The sequence below is a fragment of the Carcharhinus amblyrhynchos genome, chromosome 5 (assembly GCF_965287045.1).
Source record: "Carcharhinus amblyrhynchos chromosome 5, sCarAmb.v2.hapA, whole genome shotgun sequence".
NCBI classification, from domain to species: Eukaryota; Metazoa; Chordata; class Chondrichthyes; order Carcharhiniformes; family Carcharhinidae; genus Carcharhinus; species Carcharhinus amblyrhynchos.
This window is the reverse complement of record NC_137328.1, coordinates 97282000-97292910: the sequence shown is the minus strand read 5'-3', so window position 1 is coordinate 97292910 and position 10911 is coordinate 97282000. Positions and strand designations below refer to the sequence as shown.

The 10911-nt window shown below is 39.6% G+C and overlaps 1 protein-coding gene across 4 annotated transcripts in view; it reads right to left on the bottom strand.

Moving 5' to 3' along the window:
* arhgef28a (Rho guanine nucleotide exchange factor (GEF) 28a) overlaps window positions 1–10911 on the bottom strand; it is a 393722-nt gene that overhangs the window by 261281 nt on the left and 121530 nt on the right. For all 4 annotated transcript variants that reach the window (XM_080189269.1, XM_080189270.1, XM_080189271.1 and 1 more), the window contains exon 8: window positions 6811–6884. In XM_080189269.1, the coding sequence (XP_080045395.1) occupies window positions 6811–6884 (74 nt within the window). The remainder of the gene's footprint in view (window positions 1–6810; window positions 6885–10911) is intronic.

Here is a 10911-nt window from a genome sequence, read left to right as displayed (position 1 = left end):
AAGGTAGATAAATCTCCGGGACCTGATCAAGTGCATCCCAGGACATTGTGGGAAGCTAGGGAAGAATATGTGGGACCCCTAGTGGAGATATTTGTATCATCAACCGCCATGGGTGAGATGCCAGGAGTCTGGAGAGAAACGTTGTGCTGTTACTGAAGGAACGCAGCAAGGAAAAGCCTACACCACTACACATGGGTGAGCCCAACGTCAGTGGTGGGTAAGTTGTTGGAGGGGATTCTGAGAAATTTGATTTGATCTATTATTGTCACATGTATTAGTATACAGTGAAATGTACTGCTTCTTGTGCTATAAAGTCAAAGTTTACCATACATAGAGAAGGAAATGAGAGAGTGCAGAATGTAATGTTACAGTCATAGCTAGGGTGTAGAGAAAGATCAACTTAATGCAAGGTAAGTCCATTCAAAAGTCTGACAGCAGCGGGAAAGAAGCTGTTCTTGTGTCAATTGGTACATGACCTTGTGTATCTTTTTCCCGATGGAAGGTGGGGGAAGAGTGTGCCCTGCATGCATAGGAGAATCAGGATCTACATGCAGTTAGAAAGGCAAGGACTCATTAGGGATAGTCAGCACAGCTTTGTGCATGGTAAATTTGATAGGAGTTTTTTGAAGGGGTGACCAAGAAAATAGATAAGGGCAATGCAGTAGACAGTGTCTACATGGACTTTAGCAAGGCCTTTTATCAGGTACCACGTGATAGACTGGTCAGGAAGGTTAAATCACATGGGATCCAGGGAGAATTACCCAATTGGATACAAAATTGGGTTCTCGGTAGGAGACCAAGGGCGGTGATGGAGGGTTGTTTTTCAGACCGGACACCTGTGACCAGCAAGTGTGCCACAGGGATCAGTGCTGGGTCCACAGTTGTTTGCCATTTATATAAATAATTTGGATGAGAATATAGGAGGCATGGTTAGTAAGTTTGCAGATGACATGAAAATTGGTGGTGTAGTGGGCAGCGAAGAAGGTTATCTAAGACTTCAATAGTATCTTAATCAACTGGGCCAGTGAATCGAGGAACAGCAGATGGAGTTTAATTCAGATAAATGCAAGGTGTTGCATTTCAATAAGACAAACCAGGTCAGGACATTCACAGTTAATGGTAGGGCCCTGGGTGTTGTTGAACAGAGGGACCTAGGGGTGCAAGTACATTGTTCCTTCAAAGTGACATCACAAGTAGACAGGGTGGTGAAATGGCATTTGGCACATTTGCTTTCATCAGTCAAAGCATTGAGTACAGGAGATGTTACAGCTGTGCAAGAAATTGGAATGGTCACATTTGGAGTACACCCTGCTATAGGAGGGATATTATTAAACTGGAAAGGGTGCAAAAAGGATTTACAAGGACGTTATGAGACTAAGATTTGAATTATAAGGAGAGACTGGATTGACAGGGACTTTTTCCCTTGGAGCACAGGAGGATGATGGATAGAGGTTTGTAAAATCATGAGGGTCACAGATAAGATGAATAGCAAAGGTCTTTTCCCTAGGGTAGAGGCATCCAAAACTAGATGGCATAGGTTTATGGTGTGAGAGGAAAGACCTGAGGGGCAACTTTTTTACATAGAGCGTGGTTGATATATGGAATGAGCTGCCAGAGAAGGTGGTAGAGGCAGATACAATGACAACATTTAAAATACATTTGGACAGGTACATGGAGAGGAAAGATTTAGAGATATATGAGCCAAATGCAGGCAAATGGGACTAGTTCTGTTTAGGAAACCTGGTTGGCATGGATGAGTTGGGCCAAAGGGCCCGTTTCCATGCTGTATATCTATATGACTCTGTGACTAAATGTAGGGATAATTTGAACTTAATTTAAATCCAAATTAATACCCTCAAAGCACTGTTTTTTTTAAAAAACTACAAACCTTCTTACTAAAGAGTAGCAGCAACCAGAAGAACAGTTTTTTCTAATGCCTTAGTCAAAGAGTAAAACTTGGATCTTGTTGAGTAACCAAAAGTAAAGTTTATTTATTAGTTACAAGTAGGCTTACATTCACACTGCAATGAAATTACTATGAAAATCTCTTAGTTGCCGCACTCCGGTGCCTGCTCGGGTACACTAAAGGAGAATTTAGCACGGCTAATTCACCTAACCTGCACATCTTTGGACTGTGGGAGGAAACTAGAGCACCCGGAGGAAACCCATGCAAACACAGGGAGAACATGCAGACTCTTCATAGGCAGTGACCCAAAATGGGAATTGAAGCTGGGTCCCTGGTGCTGTGAAACAGTACTGCTAACCACTAAGAATTATTAATCATTAAAAATTATGAATAAAAAAAAACATGAATCTTAAATGATCCTGAAATTGAGGGACAAGAATGTTGACTTGATTTCATGCAAAATGTACGTGCAGAAAAGGGAAATTATTTTATAAAGGTATTTCAAGCATCAGATTAAGAACCAGGAGCCTTACAAAACAGTGGTCAACATGTACACTTCAAGTTTCACAACAGATCTGTTCTTTCTTTATTTTATTCTTTCCTTTTGCCCCATAAATTACAACTAAAACTCTATACTATCAGAGAAAATTAAGTCCACAGCTATACAATTGAGTGCTTAAAGAAATGCTGGCATTATATCTATCTTGAATGTTAGTCCTTCAAATCTTGTACCCATTATGCCTTATCAGAACTGATCTCCAGGCACAAGTCAAATTGAACTGATGGCTTACTTCATTAATTTATACATTTTTGAATATCAAAGTTTGGTCAGATACACAAATGCTTCACTGCTTTCAGTCAAAGCTTTCACAGCAATGCATTACACAATGCTGTGCATTCAAAGTACAATAAAATACACTTTCTTAGTATCCATAGCCACCGTCCTCTGAGCCCAGTTTTAATATGAAACCCTTTTAAAAGCTAATTCTAATGATTAATTGCAAGTAGCTAAATGAGGCACAGAAATCAATTATGGGTGTAACTGATAAGGTCTCAAAGAAGCCATTGTAAAGAGCTCACAGTTTTGCCAATTCATGGAACAGTACGGTGTGGAATTGATGCTGCCTTCAGTGTGTTCTATTAAAGGGCTAAGCAATAGTTTAATCAGTCTAATTACAATAAGTAACCAAAAAAACTTTTTCATCTAATGTTAAAACAATGCATGAATAATTCTAAAGTAGTTGAGAGGGAAACTAGCAACACACTTCGACTTTATAAAGATACTTCACAAACACAGGACAGATTACAGCTTTGTAATCTACTTTCAGGCGTATTATAAAATCATGCTTCAGCTATTTTTGCATCTAATCCTTCTGCATTAGAAGATCACTGTATGCAATAATGTTGCTTGTTCACTTATTGTAAACAAGCGCAGTGGGAGGAGAATATGGAGAGGGAATTAGATTCTGGTTCAGATATGAATCTATTAGCTGTTTCAAATATTTGGGCTTCTTTGAAATACTAATCTCATCAAAATGTTTCGCATCATAGGGTAAACACCTACTAACCAATCATCTTCAATATCACAGAACGGTTATTGCACAGAAAGGGACCATTTGGTCCATCGTGCAACAATATACACTTTTTTTTCTATTCATTCATGGGATGTGGGTGTCGCTGGCTAGGCCAGTATTTGTTGCCCATCCCAAATTGCCCTTGAACTGAGACGCTCCCTAGGCCAATTCAGACAGCAGTTAAGAGTCAAACACATTGTTGTGGATCTGAAGTCACGCGTAAGCCAGACCAGGTAAGGACAGCAGACTTCCTTCCCTAAAGGACATTAGTGAACCAGATGGGTTTTTATGACAATCAACAATGGTTTCATAGTCATCAATAGACTTTTAATTACAGAGTTTTATTGAATTCAAATTTCACCATCTGCCATGGTGGGATTCAAACCTGGGTCCCCAGAGTATTCCCTAGTCTAGTGACTGCGCCACAGCCTCTTCAGTAGCAACAATAGGAAAGCAGATTATAGTTTGAATGGATGTAAATTGAGAGAGGTTGGTACTCAGCGAGACCTTTGTGTCACTGACAGTAAGCACACAGGTACAGCAGGCAGTAAAGAAGGCAAATGGTTTGTTAGTCTTCATAGCAAGAGAATTTGAATACAGAAATAGAGATGTTTTGCTGCAACTGTATGGGGCATTGGGTCTTGTTGGCCTCCATGAGGGCATCATGAGCAAGGTGGACAATGGGGGGCCAGTGGATGTAGTTGATCTGGTTTTCCAGAAGGTATTCGACAAGGAATCACATCAAAGGCTTCTACATAAGATAAAGGCGCACAGTGTTACAGCTAATGTATTAGCATGGATATAGGATTGGTTAACTAACAGAAGGAAAGAATGGGAATAAATGGGTGTTTTTCTGGTTGGCAATCAGTGACTAGTGGTGTGTCTCAGGGATCAATGTTGGGACCACAATTGTTTACAATTTACATAGAAGATTTGGAATTGGGGACCAAGTGTAGTGTGTCAAAGTTTGAAGATAACACTAAGAGCAAAGTGTGCAGAGGACACTGAAAATCTGCAAAGGGATATAGATAGTTTAAGTGAGTGGGCGAGGGTTTGCCAAATGGAGTACAACGTCGGTAAATATGAGGTCATTCATTTTGGAAGGAATAACGGCAAAATGGACTATTTTTTAATGGAAAAAGATTGCAGCATGCTGCTGTGCAGAGGGACAGCACAGCTGTCCTTGTGCATGAATCCCAAAAAGTTGGTTTCCAGGTGCAGCAGGTAATTAAAAAGGCAAATGGAATTTTGTCCTTCATTGCTAAAGGATGGAGTTTAAAAACAGGGAGGTTATGTTGCAGCTGTGTAAGATGCTGGTGAGGCTACACTTGGAATACTGTGTACAGTTTTGGTCTCCTTACTTGAGAACAGGAGATTCACTTTGATTCTGGAGTTGAGAGGTTTGGCTTACGAGGAGAGACTGAATAAACTGGGACTGTACTCATTGGAATTTAGAAGAATGAGGGGGGAATCTTATAGAAAGATATAAAATTATAAAGGGAATAGATAAGATAGAAGCAGGGAAGTTGTTTCCACTGGCAGGTGAAACAGAACATAGGGGGCATTGCCTCAAAATAAGGGGGAGCAGATTTGGGATTGAGTTGAGGACAAATTTCTTCACTCAAACGGTTATGAATCTGTAGAATTCCTTGCCCAGTGAAGCAGTTGAGGCCAACTTGTTGAATATTTTTAAGGCAAATATTGATAGATATTTTGAACAGTGAAGGAATTATGGGATATGGGGAGCGGAGTGGTTAAGTGGAGCCAACTCCACAAAAATATCAGCCATGAACTTACTGAATGGCGAAGCAAGCTCAGGAGGCCAAATGGCCTACTCCAGCTCCTAGTTCTTATATGCTTACGAACAATTGTGTGCAGTTTTGGTGTCCTTATAAGAACATAAGAACATAAGAAATAGGAGCAGGAGTAGGCCATCTAGCCCTTCGAGCCTGCCCCGCCATTCAATAAGATCATGGCTGATCTGTCGTGGCTCAGTTCCACTTTCCCGCCCTCTCCCCATAACCCTTAATCCCCTCTCTTATCAAGAACCCATCAACCTGCTTCTTAAAAATATTTAGCGAGGCAGCCTCCACCACTTCAACGGGCAGAGAATTCCAGAGATTCACCACCCTTTGAGTGAAGAAGTTCCTCCTCAACTCCGTTCTAAACCGCCTCCCCTTTATCTTGAGGCTGTGCCCCCTAGTCCTACTGTCTTTTTTGAGCGGGAAGAGTCTCTCCACCTCTATCCTATCCATCCCATTCATCATCTTATACGTCTCAATGAGATCTCCCCTCATTCTTCTAAACTCTAACGAGTACAAGCCTAGTTTATTCAGCCTCTCCTCATAGCTCAATCCCCTCAACTCCGGTATCAGCCTAGTAAACCTCCTTTGCACTCCCTCCAGGGCCAAAATATCCTTGCGTAAGTACGGCGCCCAAAACTGCACACAGTACTCCAGCTGCGGCCTCACCAATGCCCTATACAGCTGCAGCAAGACCTCCCTACTTTTATATTCAATCCCCCTCGCTATGAAGGCCAGCATCCCATTCGCCTTCCTGACCACCTGCTGCACCTGCAAGCTGGGTTTTTGCGACTCATGCACAAGGACCCCGAGGTCCCTCTGCACCGTCGCCTGCTGCAGTTTTTCGCCAGAATGTTCTTGCTATAGAGGGAGTGCAGCCAAGGTTTACCTGGCTGATTCCTGGGATGGCAGGACTATCATATGAGGAGAGACTAAGTCAGTTAGGATTATATTCTTTGGAATTTAGAAGAGTAAGAGGGGACCTCATAAACTTATAAAGTTCTAACGGAATTAGACAGGGTAGATTCAAAAAGAGAGAGAGAGAGAGTGTGTGTGTGTGTGTGTGTGTGTGTGTGTGGTCAATGTTTGAGAATAAAGGGAAAATATTTTAGGGCTGAAGTGAGGAGGAATTTCTTCACCCAGAGAGTAGTGAATCTGTGGTATTCACTACCGCAAGAAGAAGTTGGGGCTAAAACGTTTGTAAGATTTCAAGAAGGAGTTCAATATAGTTCAGCCATGATCATAATGAAAGACGGTGCAGTCTCAAAGGGCCAAATGACCTACTCCTGCATTCAATGTCTATGTATGTTTCCATGTAATATCAAAAATATAATTTATATATTTTTCATGGCACAAACTCTCACTTAAGAAAAATCAAATGATCAAGTTTCTCAAGTCACCTATATACACTATATAAAAATTATCAGTAAACATATAAAATTTTTTTCTTCTCAACAGATCCCAATGACAGCTCCGAGAAATGGGTTGCAGTAGTTAAATCTCATTAGACAGTGAAAAAATTCAATACCTCCACATGGTTCTTCTTGTCTGCGCTTCCCGCTGACCAACCAGATTCATCAGTATATATCTCAGAACAAGGTCCTGGATGAAAAAGAAAAGTATATGAACCCTAATAACGAAATGTTTAGTTGTAACCTTCCAGAAGCAAGGCGGTACCTTATCTTCCAATTCTTCTTGCACTACTGCCAATAAATTTGTCCTCAGAAATCAAAATCCAGTTGCATCCCATGTATTTAAATCATTGTTTGTGTCACATTTCAATACTTCAATACTTCAGCACCATGTTCATAAGCAACTTAAATGATTTATTTATTTAACCATTTCCTAGAACTAAAGCAGAATTACATTGAATTTTGTACCTCCGATGCAGGCCATTTGGTCCATAATGTCTATGCTGGTGATTATGTCCCACATATGATCCTACTCCCTCCTTACTGCATCGCACTTTAATCAACATTTTCTTCTATTTTTTTCTCCCTCACTTCATATCCAGTTTCCCCATAGATGCATTTAAGCTTGAGATACCATTCACTCCATGTGATAGCAAGTTCCACATTCTCATCATTGCTCCTGAATTTGTTATTGGATATTTCAGTGATTGCCTTTTGCCTGTAGTCTTGAACATCTTCTCTACATCAACTTTATTACATATCCCCATAATTTAAAAACCCTCAGTTAGGTACGGTCTCGTTTTTTAATTTCAAAGAGCAAAATGCCCCAGCTTTCCTGATAAACACTCTCAGTTCTTATAAATCTGCTTTGTATTTCCCCTAGTTCTTCTATATCCCTTTCTAAACATGGAAATAATTCAATATTTCAATTTTTAACAAATGTCAAAATGATTACTTACGAATGCACAAAGTTGTCAAATAAAAACTTAATTCATTCAGAATGAGATTGTTGCAGCCCATACATTTTGCAATTACTACTCCCATCAATGGCACAAGAGTTGGAATCAGGGTAATTGCTAATAATTAATTATTATTGAGAACTAATCTGGGCAATTACAGGAGTTGGAATGGTGGGGAAAGGGGACGTCATAAATGCCAAATACATCTGCTCAAGAAAAAATGTCTCTCCTCAGGCTACTGAACCAGTAACAAATTTATTTTTAGTCATAATTTTACTAAATTAGATTTGTCAACATTTGGTGCAACTAATGTATAATCACAAAGATGTGTGGTAAATGATTCTATGTGCCTTGAAGTACCAAATAATGCACAGATTACAAGATTAAACATCCACAATGGTGAAAAAATGGTGGGAAAATACAGATTGAGCCAAAGATAGGCAAGTGTTTAATACCTCTATTTTAGTCCCCAAACCCCTCCAACACCAATCATCTTTGGGAAGTCATGATTTACAGTGATTGACATTAACTTTATGCAAGGGATCAATTTTTATGTGCCTGTATAAAGAAGAAGAATTGGTGAGCTTTTGAATAAGGAGGTCATAAGAACCAAGTGAAACCTATCCTCATTCTGGAGAAGATTTCTTCTTGTTTCTTATTTGAAATAACATAAGGGTTGCAATTCCACTAAAAATAGAAATGTTCCTGACAACATCCAAAGCTGCACATTAAAACTAAAAGCAAGAAGTGTGGCTTCTCCCAAGTCTAACCGTACCAAGGTTAGTCAAAAAGTTGATGAGCCTTCATGCCTAGCGTATGTATGGAAACCTATTTCATTCACTGCTGTCTCTCCAGAGTAATATACTTGACTCCATCAGTGTAACTTACGGCCAGCAGATTGTGGTTTTCCTAAGTTGATGTTTATCTTTGCAAGTCTGTATCAGATTAATCAGAAATGTATGCACAATGAAAGTCCTCTACCAGGAGGACTAATGGACTGTCTTTAGTCTGGCTTTTACATTTCAAGGAGAATAGGAAGCTGGGTAAAGGTGAAGGGGTAACACGGTTGATCAAAAATGGCACTGGTGCAATAATTAGAGATGACCTTTTTTCTGGAGTTCAGAATTGGTTTGAGTGGAGATTGAGAATAGTAGTGGGAAGAAGTTATTATTGTCAGTAGATCCCCGAACACTAAACACGGTGTAGGGCAAAGTATACAAGAAGAAATATTGGGTGCTTATGATAAAGGGACAGCGATAATAATGGATGACTTTAATCTACATATAGACTGGAAAAATCAGATTGGCAGTAGTAACCTGGATTAGGAGTTCTTAGAATGCTTTTGAGATAGTTTCTTAGAGCAGTATGTTCTGGAATTAACCAGAGAATAGGTTATATGAACATTGTGTAATATGACAGGATTAATTAATGACACATCCTGTGTAACGTGACAGATTAATTAATGACCTCAAGAATATAGGCACTCCTAGCTATCAGTGATCACAATGATTGAATTTTACATCAGTTTGAAAGGGAGTAGAGTGGGTCTAAGACTTGTATTTCAAACTTAAGTAAGAAGAAAGCTCAGCTAGCTGAAGTGAACTGGGATACTAGGCTGGGGAACAGGTCAATAGAGAAGCAGTGGCAAATACTTAAGGGAATATTTTAGAATAATTATATTCCTGCAGTAAAAAAAATTCTAAGGGGAGGGGCCACCATCCATGGTTAACTAAAGAAGCTAGGGAAAGCATCAATTGCAAGACAAAAACATAGAATTAACTACATAAAGATGAGCAGCCTGTCAGATGATCAATCAGAATATATCAAACAGCAGAGAATGACTAAAAGGTTAATCAGGAAAGCGAAATTAGAATACAATAGGAAGCCAGCTGGAATATAAAAACAGATGCCACCTTCACAAGGGCAGCTAGGGAGGGGCAATAAACACTGGCCAGTGAACAATGCCTATGTACCACAAATGAATAAAACAAAGATAGCAAGAGTTTCAACAGGTCTTCAAACAGGAAAAAAGGGAAGTGAGTGTTGGTCCTCTTGTGAATGAGAATGGAGAGTTAATAATAGGGAATAAGGAAATGATGGATGAAGTGAACAACTACATTGCTTGTCTTCACTATAGGAAATACAAGAAACATTCCAGTAATAGCTGTAAGAAGATGGGGGAGAGAAGGAACTTGGGTAATTACACTCACTAGGGAAACAGTACTGAGCAAACTGATGGAGATGCAAACTGTAAGCCTTCAGGACCTGATGGACTTCATCTAGGTTTTCAAAAGATAGCTAATGAGATAGTGGACTCTATCTTAATTTTCCAAAATTTGTCAGATTCTGGAAATGTTCCATCAGACTGGAAAGTTCAAGAAGGAAGAGAGGCAGAAAATAGGAAACCGTGGGCCAGTAAGCTTGATATCTGTAATGGGGAAGGTGCTACAATCAATTATTAAAGAGGTTATAGCTGGGCACTTAGACAAGCTCAAGGTGATTGGGAAGAGTCAGCATGGTTTTATGAAAGGGAAATCATATTTAACCAATTTACTGAAGTTCTTTTAAGAAGTAACGTGTGCTGTGGATAAAGTGGAGCTTGGAGATGTACTGCACTTGGATTTGATAAAGTGCCACATCATAGATTATTGCAAATAATAAAACCTCATGGTGTAGGGGTAACATATTAGCTGGATTGAATATTGGCTGGCTGGCAGAAAACTGAATATGCAAACGTTGTTCTTTGATTGGCAGGATGCAATGAGTAGAGTTCCATAAGGCCTCGACTTTTACAATTTGCACCAATGACTCAGATTAGGGGAGCGAAGGCAGGGTAGTAAAATTTGCAGATGACGCAAATGTAGTTATGAAAGAATGTTGTGAAGAAGACATGCCGAGTATGTAGGTGGATATAAATAGGTTGAGTAAGTGGGCAAAAATCTGGCAGATGGAATGTAATGTGAGAAAGTGTGAAGTTGTTCACTTTGGCAGGAAGAATAAAAAAGATTATTACTTAAATGGAGAACAACTATGGAATTCTGAGGTGCAGAAGGATTTAAGTGTTTTTGTGCATGAGTCACAAAGATTTAGTTTGCAGATACAGCATGCAATTAAGCTGGCTAATGGAATGTTGTCCTTTATCACGAGAGGGATTGAACATAAGGTAAAGATGTTATGCTTCAGTTATACAGGGCTTTGGGTGAGACTGGATGACAAATACGTCTGCAGCTTTGGTCTCCTTATTAAGGAAGGATGTAA